Source organism: Xiphophorus couchianus, chromosome 6, assembly GCF_001444195.1.
Source record: "Xiphophorus couchianus chromosome 6, X_couchianus-1.0, whole genome shotgun sequence".
NCBI lineage: Eukaryota > Metazoa > Chordata > Actinopteri > Cyprinodontiformes > Poeciliidae > Xiphophorus > Xiphophorus couchianus.
In genome coordinates, this window is record NC_040233.1 from 15,221,437 (window position 1) to 15,243,588 (window position 22,152).

A 22,152-nucleotide genomic window follows, 5' to 3' on the forward strand; every position below is an offset into this window, starting at 1 on the left:
TAGGGCTTGAAAACCCATATCTTGAATCTCAAGTCATGTTAATATTAAAAATTGCTTCATCTATCTATCTATCTATCTATCTATCTATCTATCTATCTATCTATCTATCTATCTATCTATCTATCTATCTATCTATCTATCTATCTATCTATCTATCTATCTATCTATCAAATGACATTAATTCAGATGATAAAAGAAACTTTTGAGCTCAAGTGCTGCCTAATAATCTACAACCAATAGTCAAGCATAAGAACAAATGAAGGTACGCTTGTTATTCAGGAGCCATAAGAAAACAGAAACACGTGTCTCTGATGAGGGAGTGAAGGCAGTGCTAATTGTGCTGACAGACCTTTGGCCCCAGCTCGCTCACGGCGCACTGAGGAGTTCAGCTCGTACAGCCTGACACCTGAGAGCTCTGCCGCAGCGACACGCTTCACTTTATTTCGGAACAAGGAAAACTCGCCTCGTTTCTTTTGCGGATATGCGCCGGAAAAGAGGGCACACCTCCAGGAGCGGGACATAAACTTCAGCCATTGTCAGCTTCTAAAATTAGCGAAGACGCAGATCCACTGAAATATCTTCTCGAGTAAAAAAAAAAAAAAAGGAATACATTTCATGGACAACTCCAGATGACGAGAGCTCCTCCACTCAGGCGGCGGGTTGGGTTCAGCATCTACAAGGATCTCTGATGGAGAACACTCCGCGGCGGAGGATAGGAGCTCATCTCCGGGCTGTGCTGCTCTTGACCTTTTGGACAACACTTCTCAGGGACGCGGACGGCCAAGAAACTTTTAATGACTTGACGGGGTTCAGTTTGAATCCGACGTACTTCAACCTCGCAGAGGGCTCCAGAATATCTGCAACAGCAACCTGCGGCCAGGATGAAACTGGCGCACCGAGAGTTGATTTGTACTGTAAGCTTGTCGGAGGACCAACTCTGGGTCTCCCTACTCAAAATATACAGGTAAGGGAACAAAAATAACTCTGCAGATCTATGTGTAGTGTTTGTTTTTGTCAAATTACTCAAACAAATAAACACATTAATATTATGATTACTATTATTATTATTATTATTATTATTATTGCTCAATTCAAATTGTAAAGACAAGCATGGTAGCCTTTATTACACCCCAGGGAGCATTTGTAGCTTTTCCTTGCCCGGACCAACTTGTACAACTGCCAGAAATACTTTTACACTATAGTTTCCCACATTTTCTAGAGGAAGTCTCTTTCAGCAGATCTCCAGAGTTCTCACAGGAATTCCACTCCTAGGAATTCCTGATATACATGATTAATACTCTCCACCTCATTTGTGAAGTTGATGTGTTGGCTTTTCCTGGGCCTTAAATGACAAAAAAAAAAAAATGTGTTCTCAGGGTCAGTTTTGTGACTACTGCAACTCTTTGGATCCAAACAAAGCCCACCCGGTGACCAATGCAATTGATGGGACAGAGCGGTGGTGGCAGAGCCCCCCTCTCTCCAGGGGAATGGTCTACAATGAAGTAAATGTTACCCTGGACCTCGGGCAGGTAAGATTATCATGTGCACAATCATTTGTTTTTTTAGCTGTGTCCTGCTGTGTGTGGATAATAACAGGGGTGGACAAGTCTACATGCTTGTTGGACTTTTCAGCACTGTAGAAAATAGGATCTGTAGCATCTGCGCAAAGCAGCTTTACTTGCATCTATCCATCTAAATGGATTTTTGCAGTGTTTTTGTTCCTGTTTCCCAGTTCCCTCTTTGTTTTATGTAGATTGACTCATAGTGTTTGTACTTCAGGTATTCCATCAGGTGTTACATGATTATGTTTTCAGTCTGAGCTTCACCACCTCAGCAAGCAGTAATCATGCTTTACGGCTGGATTCCTGCCAGGAATCAGATTCATGCCCCTTTGGCTGGAGAATTTGCCTCCATCACAACCCGTGTCTCTGACAGGAGGTTGGCTATCAGCCCGTAAAACTGCCCCCTCACCCTCGCTTATTTGCTGTGAGGAAAGAAAGGATTTCTGTCTCTGGATTAGAAATCAGAAGCATGCAGACTCGGATTTCAGATGTGCAGGTGGACAAGGGAGCACTGACTGGTTTTGGACAAGCCGCAAAGACGCCCCCCTCTACACCTTTGGCTTCCCTGTGGACACCGTGTCTGACAATGGGTGCGGGCTTTTCTGTCTTCTGTTTTTAGCCAGCATGAGCTGTGCTTAAACTCTGTGCTGCTAAATATAGTGTGCCCTGACAAAAGGATGGACACATGCAGGGCCTTTGGAGATGTCTGACTTTAATACATGGTAATGCTCAGTTTATTTGGGAGCAGGGAAAGCAACATTACTGCATTATAGTGTGCTAAAAAAAGAGTGTGACTAGATCTGTGATTGTGACTACCTCCTGCACAACACTCACCCCATCATTGATCATAACCAAACACAATATATAACTAACACTTTTTAAATGCATTGAGCAAGACTCATATTGCCACCTATTCTGTTATATTGTTCAAATGTTGTGAGAAGAAAAAATAATCATTGGTTGAAACATCAGACCTGGAAGATATTTGTTAATGTCAAAGTTGATTTAAAGTAGGCAGGATGTATCCCAGTGTCTTAATTAACAGGCTTCTGAATTCTTCAGTGTCTTACCACATTTGTATTGTGTCACACCCACAGGTGTCAATGTATTTTATTGGGATTTTACTGCATGTGCTACATTAGGGTCATTAGCATCATCCATCTCCCACTTAACCCTGACTGGTTTCACTGTACCCGTTGAAGAAGAACATCCCCACATTATCCCCACCACATGACACGGAGGCGATGACGTGTTCAGGGTGATGTACAATGTTAGTTTTCCACCACATAACACACATACTGTTTGGCATGTAGTTAATTTTTGGCCTGTTCTAATGGCTTTCTTCTTTAAATGGCTTTTTTGCAACCACTCTTTTCCTAAAGACCAGATGAAGTGTTCAGTTCATAGTTGTCTTGTTAATAGTCTTCCGCCTGAACTTTGAGTCGATTTTCACTTTCTCTGGCTGTTTCTAAGATTAATATTCTCCTTATTCCAGCTTGTCAGTTCAGGTGGGCAGTGATGCCTTGGTGGGTTTGCAGTTTTGCTATACTTTCTACATTTTTAGATGAAGATTTGAGCTGACTTCCATAATAAAGTAATACTAAAGTAAGACTTCTCCACATTTTATACCTATCCCCTCTAATGTGTTCCTTGGTCTTCATGATGTGGTGCATTTACGGTTTCAACTGGACTTAATAAGATTAAACTATGTACATATAATTATCTCCTTATAAGGTGATTTCTGGAGGCAATTCATTACACTGGGTTTTATTTAGCGGTAGAAGAGTAAAACATGCTGAGCACTGATGCATTTTTCAGATTTTCATTTGTAAGCCATTTGGATAACCATGTTTAACTTTTACTTCAACTTCAAAATTGTGTATGTGTTGGTCTATCGCATAAAATCCCACTAGAACACATTGGAGTCTACAGTTCTTTGTGACAAAACTTTGAATATTCAGTAATTTACGTGGAGGCTTAACTACCCTTTCCACTGGCTCACATGTTATCTAAGAAAGCTGTCAAATGTCTGTCTGTCCTCCGTGGTTCTTTGATAGCTTTGTAAATTCTTTTGAAACCCACAGGATAAATGATGTGGTTAATGAAAATGTGTGGGCCAGACAGACCTGAATAGGTGCTGTGGTTTCCTTTCAAGATAAATGCAGGTGGGTGTTCAGCTGGTCTCTGTATAGCTCCAAGCAGATATGTAAGATGGTGGTAGAGACCATGTTTATGTTAAAATGTATGCGGTTCAAAGAAAGGTGTTTTGTTTTTTTTGACAATGTTGTTTCCGGTTTCTTTGTTTCAAAATAGGTTGTTGGAAGCACATTCTGCCAAAATTACAGCTGAAATACTCTTATCCAAATCTAAACTCAGTAGATTTTTTATAATGAATTTACACAAGTATGACATATTTGTTTGTGAGAACCCCTTGAATATGTCAGTTATGCTGGTATGGATTGCTCTGAAATACTATTCAAGTGTGTACTTACATCGCTGATCCTGATTGTAGAACTTGTCCTGAGTTACCTCATGGAGCTTCAAGGGAAAAAAGGGAAAAAAGTTTGGACAGTTGCCTTGTAATAATCTGACAGATATTAATGTTCTTACTTTTACTAACTGATATTTGTGCCCTGTAATGCTGCCTGCAGGTCTGAAATTCCTCTCATATTGTGGAACATTTAATCTATGGCCTAGCATAAAGTTTTCTGTTACCAAACCTCTGGAATACCAAATAAATGGCTGACTGTTGGTGATAAGAATTTTACAGCAATCTCATGATTTACATATGGATGTACTGTATTTTTTTCTGTTTTACTCCAGCAAATGTGCACATTTAAAGGTTTGCATTTTTTTGTCAGCATCCGCTAAGAATTGTCCTTAGCAAACACAATTGGCATAATTATTTGGTAACTCTACCACAGACTCCTTTTTTCTAATGTGATTGGAAAAATGTTGGAAGCATAAGTGAATTTAGTTAGAAATGTTGGCATGTTGAATATAAAAATTTTAAATGTTACATTGCAAGGTTTCCCCCAGAAAACTTGCCAAGCCCGGTGGTTGGGGCCTAGGGCAGTCATTCATCCAGCGGCCCATTGTGTTTTTGAGTTAAAAGTTTTTTAAAGTTGACAGGAAATCTGAAAATATTCCTTGATAATTATGTGTTATTGAAAGGTTGTAAGATTAACACCTGACCACCAACTATAAAGTCTTAAAAATGCATACATTTTAAAAAGCCTAAATACAGTAAATAAGCAATGCTTAGCCTGGTGGGGGCACAAGTAAAACCTGGTGGCCTGACAGGCTTATAATACACTGGGGGAAAATTCCAATACCTCAGGCTGAAATATGGCCACAGGAGCAGCTTAAAAGACAAAAGCAAATGTCCAAAGCAAATACTCAGTGTAAGACAAACAACTCTGTCAAGTATCAATTGAATTTAGTGGTAAATGTTTTGAGCTGCTCTGCTAAACACCACTGTAACGAAAACTCTTCACTCAGAGAACGTATATACTGTGTTTGCTACTGGCTTTCTTAACTGGTTGTCAGATAAAATTTAGTTAATGATTATTTGCTTGTAAATATAAATGAGTTGACTGTGGTGTAAAATTAGTCAGCACCATAAAAATGAGTTGTTCAAGCACATTAATCTTTACGTCATCAGTAACTGGGGATAATAATTCAAGAACTCACAGCACAAACTGCTGTTGGATGACAGGAAACCAATCTGGGAATGACAGATTGGTTTAAGCATGTTAAATATAACTATGAAAACAAAGTCACTGATTAGAATAACTACCACTAGCTTTAAAAGTTACAACAATGTACATTTCTGCTTTTTGTCCTTTGCACTGCAGCAACATTTTTACAGTCAGAACCTTCAGAACTGTGTGTGAGAAAGATCGTTATTTTTATTAAATTATCTCTAAGAATTATATGTAGGGCAGCCATATTGGATTATTTAGTCTGGGCTGGTGAGAAAATATTGACTTTTTTGTGTTCTTACCTAAACATTTTTCCAACTTTGAACTTGGAAATTTCTACTTTTGAGTAAAAACATGACATATAATTATTCTATAGCCATCAACCAAAATGTGTGCACTGATAGCATTTGGAATGTGTGGTTTTCAGTATGGAGGTACTTGTTAAAAAGAAGCTAGAGAAAACTGGGTAAAACCATTTTTGCATTTTTGATTTACAAAGCTATATATAAAATTAAAATGTCTCTAAAAAGTAATGTTAACTTTTCAAAAATCAGCTTAGAATATTTTTCTGTGCCGTAGTAAGTTCCTCCTGTGACAGGATTCATCTTTTAACTTCCTTCAGTTTGAATGGTTCTTTATAAATGCCAATGTGAGTATGCAAGCTGCTCCCTGTTTGTGCCTTCTTGCCCTTTGACCTATGACCCATGACAAATCCCTTCTTCAATCTGGAAGTGACCTCTGTGGTCCTCAGTCTGCACATTGTGGAGGAAATTGCAGCAACTTATCAAACTTCATTGAAAAGTATTGTTGTGGAGGTACAACAATACTTTGGGCTGTATGTTGGGCAGCTTCTGAAAAGCTAACATTTCTACTTTTCTTACTACTACTGAGTGTACATGCAGTAGGAAATGACTTTGTGTTTTATCTGGCACAGACATAAAGAGTTTAGACTTCTGTCTTCTTTCTCTGACCTAAAAAGAAATTCTTTTTTTTCTTTTATTTAAAAAGCACTATTCAGAAAAAAGAAGTTCACAAACAGCAGGATTCATTACCGATATATATTTCCCACATCTAAAGATGGTTAACAGATATCTGTGCAGCATTTAATAAGTTCATTGCACAGGCATCAAACCGCCTGGTCCTATTCTTGGAAAATTTAGCACTTGTTAAACTATGTACAGGGCACAGTAGGTAAGCCATTGTTCTACTAAACATTTACACCCTGTTTCAGACTGCCAGTCGCTCACTCAGTTTTTTTTTTTATTCTTGGGAATGTATTTTAGGAGCCATGACCACACGTGCTTATCTGCCTGAGTGAACCCAGAGTAGACCATGTGAGACAAACATACCAGGGCTCGCTGCTGTATGTCTCCTTTTTGATGAGTTTAAACTGATTGGTTTCATCGAATGAAAGCAGAAGACTGACTGAAAATGTGGTATTGAAACTTGTTGATTCAGGTTCATTGGGTTGTACTGGTGTTTCATTTTGAAGGTAAAAGATAAACTTTATTTTGAAGTTCACTGTGACCGTTTATTGGCTCTAAACTTTGGCTAGATTCCAAAATATAATTTCTTTTTATGATTTGCTAATTATTTGTTATAAAAATTGACCGTGGTAAGGTTGGTTCAACTTTAGAGGATGGAAATATTGTAAAATCTCTGATTGGATTGTGTAATAAACTTTGAGGGGAATTCTGAAATCCAGGTTAGTCAAACAAACTTGGCCCTTTTCACAACTCTGCAATCTCCACGCCACAAAGCTTTCAAAAACTCAATTTTCGAGACATTCCCCAGGAACCTAATCCTCTCTCTCAGGGGTGCACCTCCCACCAAATTTGGTTTGAATGTTTTATTTGCGGCTGTCGCCCCCTTTTGTGCTTAGAATCCTCCAAGGCAGGTTTTGTGTGACAACCTTTCTGTGCTCTCTTGCTGTCACAAAGCTTTGGTTCTCATAAAGCCTCATTGAAAATGACCTGGCCCTCTCTTTTCACAGGATAAATGGGTAGAAATAGAAAGGTGGTGTAATTTTGTGGGGATAAAGTGGCAGAACAAAAAACAATTATGAGCACATACAAGCAGGATAAAAAGATGGCACATTATTTGCATCACTCCCAAAGTTGTAAGTATTAGATAACAGGGATAGTTTTGTTTTAACAAAGATGGCTAAAACAAGACAAAACAATAATTATCGAACGTATATTTATTGACATAAAGAATAATAATAAAAAAATGGAGTGGGCCTTTCAATAAGCATGAGGTCCTGATGTGTTGTGTACATATGTGCTGTTACTACAACTGCAATAACATTCTGGTTTTCCAATGTGATATTTCTAATTTTGAAGTGGCATCAGTAAATGTGTGCTGCAAGCTGAATGAGACAAGATGCTCTATGGTCCCTGACCCACAACTTACTGGCATCAGCATCGCTAAGCAGGAAACAGTGGGTGAGGTACAATTTCAGCACAATCATTAGTGTTTGCACCACTTGAGTGCTTGTTTTTACTGAAATGCCCAGCAAATCCCAACATATGTTTATTTCTTGTAGTTGGCATAGATCAGTGCACTGGAATTCACTTGAAAGTCCAGACTACCTACCTACCTGAGCCAAAAGCATGAGAGCATGAGCCAAAAACAAGCGATTTACTGTCGAAAATCCAGTCAGTCTTGCCATAGACATGTGATTTGTTGCAAGGATTTGCAGGTACAGTGCAGCTGGCTCAGCCCAGCGACCAAATTGGCTGTTAGACATATTGTTGCAGTGACGATTGAGGTGATGTAAGTGACTGTGTTTAGTGGGGCAGCCTGAAGGGGAGGGCGCAGTAGATATTTACTGCTCCCCCTGAACAGCCACTGTGTGTGTTTACCAGGACTGAAGAGCGCCTCACGTTTGTCTGTTGGACTGAGGCTCCACCTAAATCTGGAGCTACGGTGTGGAAAAGTTTGTGGAGGTTAATGTGGGATCTTTTCACCTTTTCAAGGCCTTTGCCATCAATTGGTACATGGCCATGCTAATCACTGGTCACAGGTCTTCTGACGCAGTCATTGATGCAATGGGAAATGTTAGGAGAACAGCCATTTTCCTAGACCTATTTGACAAAGGTGTATCTTAAATAGCACACCCCTATCAAGCTGTAAGCTTAGGTAACTTGAAAATAATGTATTTCACATATTAAAAAATTTAAAGAGAATTTTGCTAACCAAGAATTTAATAATAAATGTAGTTATTGACACCTGTTCTATATATTAATTTGCATGGCTTTGTATACATCACACCATTTACTTACAAAGCATTTAGCACAAAGGAACAATGAAGTGCAAGTTCTTGAGCAGCTGCAGGATAAAGCTTTTAAAAGAAAAGTGCAAACAAGTAGAAACATGGGTGATCATTATGTGTCTGTAACACCTACATGCATTTCTCTTGTAACTTTTAGCCAACTGTTCTGCTGTTAGCACATAAATTCTGTCATGGAGACAGAGAAAATATACCAGACACCCTACCCCCTTCTCCCTACTTTGCCCCACCTGTTCTAGGCAGACAAACAGTTGTACACTGCATTGTTGCAAAGTGGGGGGGTGTGGAGTAGAGGGCACGGGGTGGAGGGTATGTTGGGTGTGCTTCCACTCCACCCCACCACAGAATGTTCTGTCTGCAAGACTGATTCACTCCAGCAGAAATTGATGCCACTTCTCCTCTTATATGAGCTCTCTGATCTCTCATCAAGCTAGCTGAAGCTTTCTCACATTCTGTCTAGTCAGTTGTAGTTTTACTACGCTCTTGGAGCTGAACAACTCTTTGGTTTAATTGGATTTGCCATCAAGGGAATCACATCTTCATTTTTTCTTTATGTTATTTATTTATTTTTTTTTTCAGTTTTAAAAATTGTATATTGAAAATTGCACACTACCATTCTAAGCCTTATAGGAGAGTTTTAAACAACCAAAATAAACCATAATGTGCCGAAAGAATGTGTGGCTGCTTATTGTTAACATGGAAAAAAGGTGTAGTGAGCATCTTTACAATTAAGAGCATCGACGCAGAAAATGTGTTATGTGTAAGTTAAATCTCCCATGAAAACAATCTCTAAATTGGAAACACTTTTGCTTAAGGGTTTTGAGCAAAACTGGAATTTTAGATTTAAAGAAAAACTCAACTAAAACTTGGAAAAAAGAGAACACGTTGCAATCTATGCACTAGTTACTAAACATCGCTTGAGCATGAAGTAAACAACCAGCACTGAGTGTCACATTTATTGTTTGTGAGCGTGATATAAAGCATGTGATGATGTCTGCAGATATTGTTAAATCAATAACTGCTCTTTCTAAACATTTCCTTGGCATGTTTCATCTGCTTTCATTATCTTCATCTGGAACAGTTTCTTCTTGGTGTTTGAGCCAAATGACTGAGAGAACGTCTGACTGCAGCTGCTGCCTGATTATAAATCAGTATTTTAACTTCCATCACATGTTTAGCAATAGCCTGAAGAGATTATTTTAGGACCAAACAACAGAAAACTGACTACATATAGACTGTTAGAGTTGGAGTGTTGTGTCTTGCAGAAACACTGAATGTCTTGGTAACATAAAGTAGACTATTTTACAAAGCAAAACAAACAAAAAAAAAAACCATGCCAACACACATCAATGGACATCAGAGTAACATTGCTGGTCAATACCAAAGCTAGAATTACAACATGTATCCCAATGTTGCAAGAATTTTACTGTTTTGAAACAGATTTTTTTGCTGGTGCTAAACATTGGACTCACTACAGAGCCAGTGTTGCCAGATTGGATAGGTTTTCACCTAACTGGGCTTCTTTTGAACATGTCAAGCATTTAAAAAACAGCTATGGCTGAGATGTATAAATTTGGACTGCTTTTTGTTTGGTATTTATAGGATTCCATCAGAAGTTGCTATGGCTTCGTACTCATTTATTACTCATTTCATTATTATTTGTTAGCTATTCAAGCTTCTCAGGAAACATTTTTCTTGGTGTCTTATTTTCTAGATAAATTACCATATAAATCTTCCCTTCATTAACTCAAATTTGAACTAGACCGCTTACTATGTTGTGCTTCAAAACCCAATTTTGGATTTCCAAATTGAACATCATCGCTTTTCACAGTCGGATGACTCTCCGGTGCTCTGTGCTCATTTTGTCGCTTGTATATTTGACATATTTTCCCATTTCAGTCATGGAAATTAAAACAACTTGTAAACTACAACCATGAACAAAAATGAAAGGAAAAATTGTTAAAATGCCAAATAACTTTTCAAAAATGTTGAAAAATGTGTCAAATCTTGATGAAAAAATAACATTGTCTTCAAACACAAAAACCTGAACTGCAGTATATTGTATGTCATACAATTACAACAAAGTCATCAGAGATATTGCAACTTTATTTGCAGTTCAACTGCAAATAAAGTCTATTTATTTTAATCTATGTAGATATATTTGCTAGTTGCATTTGATGCCAACAGCTTTTTTGCATTAATTCAAGTCTTTATTGATGCATTAAAAAATCTCGGAAAAGACTAAAATAAATCCCTGGGTTAAGAAAGAGCATTCTTGATTCTTTCTCAAAAAGACATGGGGATGGGTTTAGTAATCTTGGGACAAAATACTTTTTCCTTTTCATAATATCGTCAGATAATCAGAGAAATTATCTTTGTTTCCTTAGATGGCACTGCAGTGAAAGTAGACACAAGTACTTAGTGCATCCTCTTATGAGCATTCTGGAAGCTCTCCGAGTTAGTAATTTTTTCCATACGAGGTCTGCTCTGTTTAGAGCTACAGGAGGCTTGGAGCCTGTCCTGCGGGTCATGGTTCATGAGATTGGCTGCACCCTGGACAGGTCACCCATCAATCACAGGATCAACATAAGGACACAAGAGAAACAGCCATACACCCACGTACTCACTTGGAATCATCAATCAAACTAATTCACACAACTTTGGTGTGTAAAAGGAAACCAGCACAAAAAACTCCCAATGACACAGAGGAACATGCTTTAACCAGAGACGTGTAAGGCAACAGTCTTAACCAAACAATAAATAAATAAATACAAAAATCTGCTTGGGTTTTGTAGCTTAAGATTATTAGAACAGGGGTTTTGAATTTGTAGGAGAGCTAAACCCCCCTCAGAGCTAACTCTCCTGCCCAACTGCGTTATTGCTATTAGGGATAGGGTTAGGGCTACCAGAACCCTGTAAACTTTTTGCTGTTGCTATACTTGATGTTCCATGCATACATGTTTACCTGAAGATGTGGAGTTTATCTGGTTTAGATTTGTTATAGGAGCCCATGGTGAATGAACAGGCAAAACAATATACTTCATTTAAATTAGAAACATGTATTGAAGATATAAATAAATAAATATTTGATTTTAGCTGAGACATACAGACGGCATGGCTATTTTATTGATATTAATTGAGTATAATCTAAACACCACATCTTATCCAAATTGTGTTGCTGACTATGTCCATATGACTCTACTATGGTGTTTTAGAACAATGTCTTGCCTGTGTATGTTAAATGTTTTCCTGTTTCCTCCCACACTTCAACAACATGTATGGTAGGTAAATTGGTGATTCTTAATTGACCCTGGGAGGGAATGTGAGTGTATTTAGTTGTTTTGTCTCATGTGCTTTTGTGTTGCCTTTATAATCAACCAGCGTCCATGATGAGCCTCCCACCCCCATCTTTTGCTCATTGACTGCTGGGATAGTTCCCCCGGCCCAGTGACCCAGAAGGAGACAAAACAGTTACAGAAAACAGACGAATGGATGTGTTGTTTTGTGTACATAATATCTCATAGTGCAATCAAAGGTTAGGTCACAGTCTTCCAGGCAGTACCTCTGATGACTTTGTTGTAATTGTTATGACTATTTTGCTATCTATGACACTGAGAATTGTTTGTCACAAACCATATCTGCACTGAATGCAATTTGTGTTGTTTTTACCTCTTGTGCTTTTCTGATTTGCAAAAGGTCATGCTTGAATAAACATGTTAAAATTATCCAGCTTGGTAAACTTTTGTCTAGACCTGTAATCCAGGACAGAGGCAAAGTTGTCCCAAACAACTAAAAACAGATAACATTTTGCTTTTGAGATGTTGTGTTACATAATAAAAGCCTTTGTTTGGAGAAGAACAAAGAAAGATTTCTATTTTTTACTGGAAAACAATGGAGGAAAAAGTTAAAATGACATGTTGGTATTTATATTTTTACTGTTTAAATGAAAAGCAATTACTTTCAGGGAAGTTTTTTCCAAGATTATAATAATTTCTTCCAAGTTTTTAACACTCCCAACTTTGTTTTCATAACTTAGGGATTAATTGTGTCTTCCGTTCTATTTTTTTTCTTGTGTGAGTAAGAAAAAAAACTTTTGTTATTAGACAAAAGCTAATAACAAAAGCTTTTGTTATTACACCTGCCTTTTCATACTAGAGTAAGAACTAGTTGTTGCATAAACTATTGTCTTAATGATGGATTTTAAAATTTCATATTTGGATTATGTTATAGCTGATCATTTTGTTCAAAATAAATAGATTACAGTGCCTTGCAAAACCATTCATATCATTTAAACCTTTCTTATATTTTGTCATGTCACTTTCATAAACTTCACTATATTTTGGTGATATGTTTGTATAATAGATGAACATATTTAGCCTCCTGAACCTATGCATTACAGCTTTAATTACAGCTGGCAAATCTTTTGTGGTCTGTCTTTCCCAGCTTGTATACTTAGAACAGAAAGAACAGAAATTTCTGAAATTTCTGTTCTTTCTTCTTTGCAGAGTCACTCTAGCGCAGTCAGCTTGGATCAGGGGTCGGGTTTACAAAATATTTTTCGTATTTGACAGTTTTTTTATTAAACGACGAAAAGATCTGAAGGCCATACGTCACTTTCACAAGTTATAGATTAGGCTTGTGGTAAACCCTAAATTGAACTTCTTGTAGTATTTATTTAACCAAGGTGTTGCTTTTACCACTCCTCTATTAAGAGTCAGATTTCTTAGGTGTACAATTAGCAGCTTGTCCATCTGGGCTGCAGATCAGTGCAGGTCCTCCGTTATCATGGGCTTTTGACTGCTTCGCTGATTAATGCACAAAAGATTGAATTACGCACAGGTGGAAGCCATTTATCTAATCAGGGGATATCTGTGGACAGTTGAGTTCACTGCATTTTCCCTTCATTTCATTCGGTGGTGTCATTATAAAAGGGACTGAATACAAATGCATTTCTAGTAAACATATTAAAGAAGCAGAAATGACTGGATCAAAGTAAGTAAGACAAAGGTAATGCAAGGTCTCGTTGTTTAGATCCAGCTTTTCCTTTGCTCCTCCGATAAGTTAGGGGGAAGCTGGAGGTCATATGACTTGTCAGATTTGACACATCACTCGGACTGAATATCTGTCAGAAGTTAATTTTCTGCTTTATATTTGACGATTCATTCACAGGAGAAAATGTTGAGGGTTAGCGGAGTTATTGAGTGGTGGATTTGTGTGTGCGTTTGTGCGCGTGTTGTGTATCAAATTTAAATTTCACATTACTATGAATGAAATGTGGAAGGAAAATTTGAATGTAGAGTTTTAAAAATGGTGTTTGGTCTTGTGGGACACTGATGGCTCTCTTGTCCTTAACATGCAAGGAGAAGTCTTCAGACCCCTTACATGAAGTAATGTGGCACAAGAAGGTCAAGAATTTAAGAAGCATGACTAAAGGCGAGGAAGGCCGTCTACGGCTGGCACAGCTAACACCCTGACCTTTTTTCATGCTAAACCTCTTTGTGCAACACTCACAGCCAGAGCTGCTGTGGATGCTGGGTAACAGGGGCTCAGCTCAAGTGTTTTCCAAGTCTATTAGCCACGAACTTGTCAGTGTGTTTAAAGTCTTGTATGACAATGGAATCCTCCATTGAGGGTGCATGGCATGTCATCACAATATTTTAAGGCCCTCCCCTCCAAATGTGCTGGACATAGTTCAGGAGTGTGTGTTTAGATTGACAGGATGTAGTTGGAGAGAAAGCAAGGCCGTGCCAGGACATGCTCCAGGGATCGTTCTTCCAAGATTACAGGAAGATCATCCTATGTATCCTTATAAAGGACTTGTATAAATGTTATTTGCAGTATATAGTATATAAATGTTTTAGCTTTAGAAAATAGGAACACATTTAACACAAAACTTCAGATCTCTTATGATTAAAATGAAGACTGTCCTCATCTATAAAGACCATAATTGTTAGAGTTTTGCACAATAAGCTCCAGCATCTCTCACCTCTGGGGTTCCAAGACTCCACTGTGGGTCACTGCCTTTTAAACTGTGGATGTTGCCTTTGTGGTCCATTTTACAAATCAAAATATACCCGTGTCTTGCAAAATAGTTGATCCAAATGGTTCAGCTACCTCCTGAGCATCTCAGAAGATTTGTAGGGGCCAGCTAATTAAATATCACTTGGCTTACGTATGTTAAACCAAGAAAAGATCTAAAACTTGCAGGATTCTGAACCTCGAGGATTGACTTTGGACACCACAGGAACTTAAGGTTAAATTTGTTTTGTCAGCTTTTTATATCCTCGGAGTTCATACATGTTTCTTTCACAGATTAACTTTGCAGTAAAATTGTTCCATATGTTCTGTTTTGTTGATGTCAATGAGTGGTCACACACCAACTCTACATATTACTGATCGAAAGATCAAGAAAAACAATTTGTTTTCACCAGTAGAGTTATAGGGCTTTCTGTTTTAGAGTTTTAAAACCATTATTCTCTTTGAAGAACAATAGGAAAACTGATTAAGATTTTTTTTCTTTATGATTTAAACTTTTTCTTTCAGTAAAATGTCCCTTGCCACTCCATGTATTCTCAGTATGAGGGATTTGTTGGAGAGTTAAGGGCTCAATTTCTTAGATAGAAACCTTTTAAAACCAATTTGGACAATACACTAAACTTGGCTGCATTTTTTAAATAACTTGGATCAAATCAAGTCTGACTTGACAAATGAGCTTCTGGAAGACTGGTCATAAATTCCTACAAACACAGCCCTAAAGCTTTTGGCAAGCCTTCCTAGAAGAGTTGAAACTGCTGTAGTTGTAAAGCTGCAGACCTCTGCTTCTGGGCCAACATCATGTTAAACTCCATGGATTAAAACTAGACTGCCACTCAGGTTCATATGTGTGTGTAGGCAGATGACGCAATACTTCAAATATACAATATATGTTTTCTTCCACACAACGTTTCACAAAGAGTGTTCTGGAACGAGTCTTCCAACATTGATATTGCTACATGAAGAAACAAACAAGTTCAACCAGCTAAGTCATCAAAGCTCTGTACATTTTTAAATGGCTTAAAACATGTATTTTTGTCGTCTCCTTTACAGCAACAAGTGTGAAAGGTTTTCAATCCTGTGTTGCTGTCAGTGATGGGCTTCTGGAAGCAGTGCCAAGCTTTGTTTTGGGGTCATTAGACCAGAGGGGGAATGTGTTGCTATGTTTGGAATTTTGAGATGGGTCTGCATGCCAGCCAGCACGTCTCTTGTCACTCCTACCCCTTTGCTACCCACCTTGTCACTCTATCCTCCTCCAACCTACTACCACCAAGCCCTCTCTTCATGTCATCACAGTTCTTGTGAACTAAACTTCTTTCAGTCCACAGCAAAATAGACAAACCAATATTGGTCACTTTCTTCTATTATTAGACAACTTCTCGTGTGCGCCATTCATGTCTTTTTTTAGTTATCTGCACATCCTGTTGCATGTGGGTGGAAATGTTCCCTGATTAATTTAAAAACACATGCCATTCAGACGTCACGTTCAAAGAGGGCTTCAAGACTGATAAAGGTCTGCTCCTGATTTGGAACCGGATGATTTACTTGGTAAGAGCTAGTGTTCACATTGTGATGATAAATATGGACACCCAGTTTAGCAGTTGATCCCTGAACTTGCTCACAATGCAACAGTCAAACAGCAGCTTAGGTTTGAGGCCTTCACTTCCAGGATTGGGAGAGGAATTCATTCAGAATTGTGGGTAATTTTGAAAGAGTAAATGACTCCTCAGCCGAGGCTTTGCTGTGCTTTTCTTTTTCTTTGAAGTCTTAACCCAACTCCTTGCCTCATGCAAGGAGAGATGGATACTTGAATATTTCAAATGCCCGCTGGGCTTTTCATTCTGGCGCTGAGGGATGCTAGACGAGTGTGGGCCTGCCTTCATCCTTGTCAAAAGAGACAGTCTGTAGAAATGTCTTTTACCTACAACCTTTCCATTCATCAACTGAAAACCGAGCATGTACCCATACTCCCACTTCGTCATCTGTTTTGAGACCAAGCTATGCACTAATTTAGACAATCTGCATCTCAGGCTTACAGAACGTAACAAGGGCGTGGTCAGGTGAAGGTAAAGCTTTTTGTTGACACTACAGCTGTCACGTGGCGGGCTTTACAACAAGTACTGCCAAATCCCAGAAGATCAAACAAAATGGACTGCTATACAATGGCCAATCAACCTTAAGTCAATCCCTTTCAGTGCTTGGTAATTATACAGGTAAAATGCAAAGGAAATGCACTTCAGTGAGCATAAGGAGTCAGACAGAAACACTCACTGACTCCCCCTCCTCTGCCCTTGTATGGGCCCTATATTTTGATTTGGGGTTGAGATAAAGACTTCAGAGAACAAACTCGAATCAGGTGGGCTTAGCTAATGTCTTTCCACTAGTATGGTTGCACCTGCAGAAGTTGCATTCACTCCATGCTAATATCCTGTAAGCCAAGCTCTGGCTGAATGCTAAAGGTAAACAACACTCTCAAGACCAGAAACTGTTTCAGTACAAGCTTTTATTTGTGCATTTGATGTTTAAGACGTTAAAAGAACTATGACGAATTTGTACTGGGACTTCTTGTATCCCTTCCAAGAACGGAAATAAGAATACTGGTAGAGCCCAAAGCCAAGCCTTTCCTCTGTAGAGTCAGTGCAACTCAGGAAACTGGAGGCTTTTGCCAAAATCCGCTCTGAGCAGTGAGCAGTGAGTGCCTTTTGTTTAGACGCCTCTTTGTGCTCTGATTTTCAGCTCTTCCATGTGGCATACATCCTAATCAAGTTTGCTAATTCACCTCGTCCTGACCTGTGGGTGCTGGAGCGCTCTGTGGACAATGGGAGAAAATTTACCCCTTGGCAGTACTTTGCTCGTAAGTGTAAATCCCTCTGTTTAAAATATGGTTTTCTGTAATGTAAGTTGACTAAAAGATTTACTCACTTTCACTTCCTTTCTATAAAAGGTTTTCTTTTTAAATCAACAGAAGAAAAACTGTTCATAAGTTTGCATCAAAGACACACAGTGATTTTGTGTGGATTAAATGTTTTTCTTACTGGTATTTTAATATGTTACAAAGGCAAGAGCAAAAGTGTTGCAAATATTATAAAGCCATCAAGTGATGCAGTACAGTCAAACCCCATGATTATAAAAGCCCAAAAGAGGGCTGTTATCTTAATAATGCCCAGATTTTTCTTGCAGTGACAAGTTAAACTGTCTGCCATAAAAAAATATTGTGAAGATGGATATATGTGTGATTAGGGGCGTAGGCTTAATCTATGCACACTGATTATCTGCTTAAGACGATTTAAGACAGGAAATGTTTGTCATTGTTTCCCTTACTTCGTGTGTGTGTGTGTATGTGTGGTCTATGTCATTTCGTTATTGTACATTACAAAACCAGTCCACATAACATTAGTCAAATTATATTAAGCTGCAGTTATTGTTCAGAGTTATAAAAGGTTTGTTTTGGTTGGAATAAGAGGTAAGAAATCCTCAAAACAGAAGAGTCAATGTGACTTTTTATTCCTACTAAGACCTTTTCTGCTATTATCATTGACCCTAGTGGACTAGCATACAGGACTTAAGCCTGGCTCTAATGTGAGACCTTGATTAGTGCTTAGTGTTTATTGATATCAAGTTAAGTAAAGACTTAGGCCTAAAGGGGCAATAGTTAATTAAGGGATGCCTCGATCAGTGTTTATTTTTTTTTGCTCAATGCTGGTCTTAGTTATTTAAAAATACGTAGCTACTTTTACAGAGTCTCAGTCCAGTACTTCATTAAAATCAATGCCATGTATATGTTTTAAAGTAGATTTGGATTGAAAAATTATATTTACACATATGAAGTTCTGGAGACTGCATCTGTTTTTCTTGATAGATAGTTTGTCTCAATTGAGGTTTCAGACTCGACGAATACAGCTTCTGCCTGCAATGAACCTGATATTTTTATGCAGAGAAGTTTGCTGCAGTGCTAGGCTGACGACAGCGTGTTAGAGCTCTGTTTTGATATGACTCTTTGATCATTCTACTCAAGATATTTCAGTGCTGTTCCAATTACTCAAGCATGGACAAAACTGAGAAAAACATTGCTCCTGCTTTACGAACGTATTGTGCTGCTTTGAGTAAAAAGGAATCAACCTGAGGCGGGACAGCTATGTATAAGGAGTTGGCAGAAAGAAATTACATGACACAGTCAGAATGCGAATAGAGATCAGCGCTGTTCATTCTGGGTTTGTGGTTGCTGTCTGCTAGCTCTGCTCAGGAGATTTTTATACTTGGCGGTCAGAGTAAGAGACATAGTGACAGAAAAAACAAATATGCAGAAAAAAAGAGGACCAACTGTGTATATTATGGGCAATATCTGTTACCATGACACCAAGAGATCAGATATGTATGGGATTCCCAACACTGAGTGAATTGGGGATCCCAGACTTGCTGGCTTGAATTTGACAGTGCTGCTGCATTTCTAACAACTGTTCTACCATAAACCTAGCATGTCATTACGAAGGGAAAATAGTCATAGAAATAAAAGATGCATATGTGAAGGAATCTTCTACAATTTTAGATTTAAAGCTAACACAAATGTTGCTCGCAACTCTATTTGCTTACTTTACAAATCGGTATTATGAATTATAATATTTCTCGGCGCTATCACAAAGAGATTTTTTTAGGTTTTCACTCTCAGCCTTTCACTTTGAGTGCACTTGATCCAAATTCCTATAAATTTATGGCCTATTCTGAGCTCAGCAATGTTTTTACTTAAATGATTTATTCCCTATTAGACTACGTTATCTTTATCTCAGACATTTCTGAGATTTTCTACAGTATTACTTAAAATAGTCATACCTCTGAAAAAGATTTGGCAGAATATAAGTTAATTCCAAATAAATTCCCTACAAATTAAAATTGAGCTCTACCTTTTGTGCTTATTATTCTTAATATGTAGCTTATTTGCACATGCCCTTGTTAATTAGTTTAGTTTAATCTCACATAGAAGATAAAAGTTGTTTAACATCCGTGGAAAAATGTGTGATGAAGACTAAATGGGCAAAGTATTGAAAAAATGGTCTTATTCGAAATAGGTGCAGGAAACCCATAGATTCCCTCTTTCCTGTTTCATTCTGCTGGATTCTAAGGCTTTGTTTAACCAGAAGGGATATATGTAGTTCCTCCAACAGGTTGTGAGTCTCTTTTCAAGTTGTACTGACATGAATAAATACCATACACACTGATTATTCTTCTGCATGTCAACAGAGTACAATCTTTTAGATTTCACTTTTTGGACTTTATTATATTATAATTTCAGATAGAGATACTTATTTCATGGACATTGAACCCTGAATATTTAGCTTATGTCAGAATGTATCCATTTCTGATAATTAAACACCCTTGAATAATTTGGTATTCTGCTACAATTGTGATTTATGAAAAATGTCAATAACTTAACCATAACATTTTGATTTTTTTTCTTCACCTCACTAGATTCAAAACGGGAGTGCATTGAAACATTTGGAAAACAACCCAATGGTCGTATTTTTAATGATGATGACCAGATCTGCACCACAGAGTATTCACGGATCATACCTTTGGAGAATGGAGAGGTGAAATATGAAATATTCTGGCAACAAATGCTAGACAAGTTTGAACAACAATTCACTTAAAATAAACGCTGTACTTTCCAGATTGTGGTTTCTCTGATAAACGGCCGTCCAGGCTCCAAAAACTTCACATACTCACCAGTGCTCCGTGACTTCACGAAGGCCACAAACATTCGCTTGCGCTTTCTTCGCACCAGCACTCTCCTAGGCCACCTGATCTCCAAAGCCCAGAGAGACCCCACCGTCACACGCAGGGTATGACACAAACCGTACAACCTGACACTAATATGACATGTTGGCATCCTTTAGCTTCCCATTTGGACAAAGTTTAGTTTTATACCTCCTGCCTGCCAGCTTCCTTTTTGCTGACACATTCACACTCCTCTGTTGACCCATTAGGGTTTGTGGAGAACCAAGTCTGGATGAGTGTGACAAGTCATCTTTGGAATTTTTTTGATAGCGACAGGTTTGGAAAGCTCTTTCAGTCTGCAAGTGTGAGATATAGCACTTCTGGTTAAAGCTCAGGATAGCAGGCTATTAAAAGAAGCAGAGTACAAATTTTAAGTGGCTGGTACAGAACATTAAGATGTATTCAAGATTAAATTTCATAAAGACGTGTCATCTTAGGAAATTTTTTTTTTTTGCTTTAATCTATTGGAAATATTAAGTCAGTTTATCCCATGAATTCCTGAGCTGTTCAAATTTGTCAAATGTGACAGATCTACCTGTTTGTGCTTGTGCTGACATTTCTCTATTTGCTGATAGTATTTTTATAGTATTAAAGACATCAGCATTGGTGGTCGCTGTGTTTGCCATGGCCATGCCCAGGTCTGTGGTTTTGGTCGGAATCTGGACAACCCAAGCAGGTCTGTAAAACTCTCAAACTTCAGCCTTGCTGCTCATTTTGATGGGGTTGAAATTATTTTCTTACTTCTCACATTTTACACTTTAAGCTGTTTTATTTACACCTTTTATATCTGTTAACATCAAATGTAAATTTAAAAATCTTATGTTTATTTGCTAACATAGCTTAGTTGTCTATGTGGACTATGGTTTCTGCTGTTTAAAACCAAACTAGTTGGATGGATTTTAGCTGAAAACAAAGGTGCATAGACCACAGTCACAATAAGCAAACCTCATCTTTCAAATCTTTTAATGATGCAATCAAGAAAAATGATTCATGGCAGCAGGAAAAAAAAGAACCTCTATTCCTTTCATAGTGAAGTTCAATGTAGAGCCTTTTTGTATCATAAAGTGGTGTGGGAGGAGATGCCACATGTGGAACACATAAATCTGTGAGATAATTAGGAAGGAATGTTTCTTCCTGCAGAATAATCAAAGAGAAAATGTTGCACAATCAGGGAGTTTGAGAATGGAGAGATCCAACCATGAAAAATGTAGTGAAAACAAATAAAGATTCTACTTCTACAGATGATCATTGTAGGCAAAATGCTGCTCTATCATTTTACTGTGTTGCCAAAAAGCAACCACTCATTAACTCAATATATTCCCATTCTTTTTTTTGATTTAGAAAAATACTTGTTCTAGTGAACGTGAGAAATTTTCAGACAACATATCATTAGCCATAAATGATTAAGCATTCTGTCGTGACACAAGACTCTTTTTATTCTACAAACTCAAAATAGTGAGTTTTTAGATAACTTATTCAGTTTGAATTGTTGAATAAAGGACTTAACTTATAACCAGAAAAGGTTGTAAATTCATAGACTAAATTATAAAGTAAAAAGAATATAAGTACTTCATAACATCTGACAGCTTTTGGTTTTTTTAGAAACCAAACTTATCCATTGTTGTGGATGGTAATATTGCATTTCAGAAATCTTACCTCTCCCCATATAATTGATACTTTACCAGTTTGGGGCCAAAACGAGCCCTAAAGCCAAAACAATTTGATTATCACAGTCACATTTCGAGCTAAAATTAAATCAAATGTCACTCTGTGTTAAAGGCAACACGGTTGT

The 22,152-nt window shown here is 37.9% G+C and overlaps 1 protein-coding gene across 3 annotated transcripts in view; it reads left to right on the forward strand.

The window, feature by feature from the left end:
• Positions 1-389: 389 nt before the first annotated feature.
• Positions 390-22,152, forward strand: part of LOC114146983 (laminin subunit alpha-3) — a 73,848-nt gene continuing 52,085 nt past the window's right edge. For 2 of the 3 annotated variants that reach the window (XM_028021461.1, XM_028021462.1), the window contains exons 1-6: positions 390-964; positions 1,377-1,529; positions 17,328-17,445; positions 20,055-20,173; positions 20,255-20,425; positions 20,936-21,036. In XM_028021461.1, coding sequence (XP_027877262.1) covers positions 689-964; positions 1,377-1,529; positions 17,328-17,445; positions 20,055-20,173; positions 20,255-20,425; positions 20,936-21,036 — 938 coding nt within the window. In that variant the 5' untranslated portion in view covers positions 390-688. The remainder of the gene's footprint in view (positions 965-1,376; positions 1,530-17,327; positions 17,446-20,054; positions 20,174-20,254; positions 20,426-20,935; positions 21,037-22,152) is intronic. The other variant, XM_028021463.1, reaches the window with a different exon arrangement.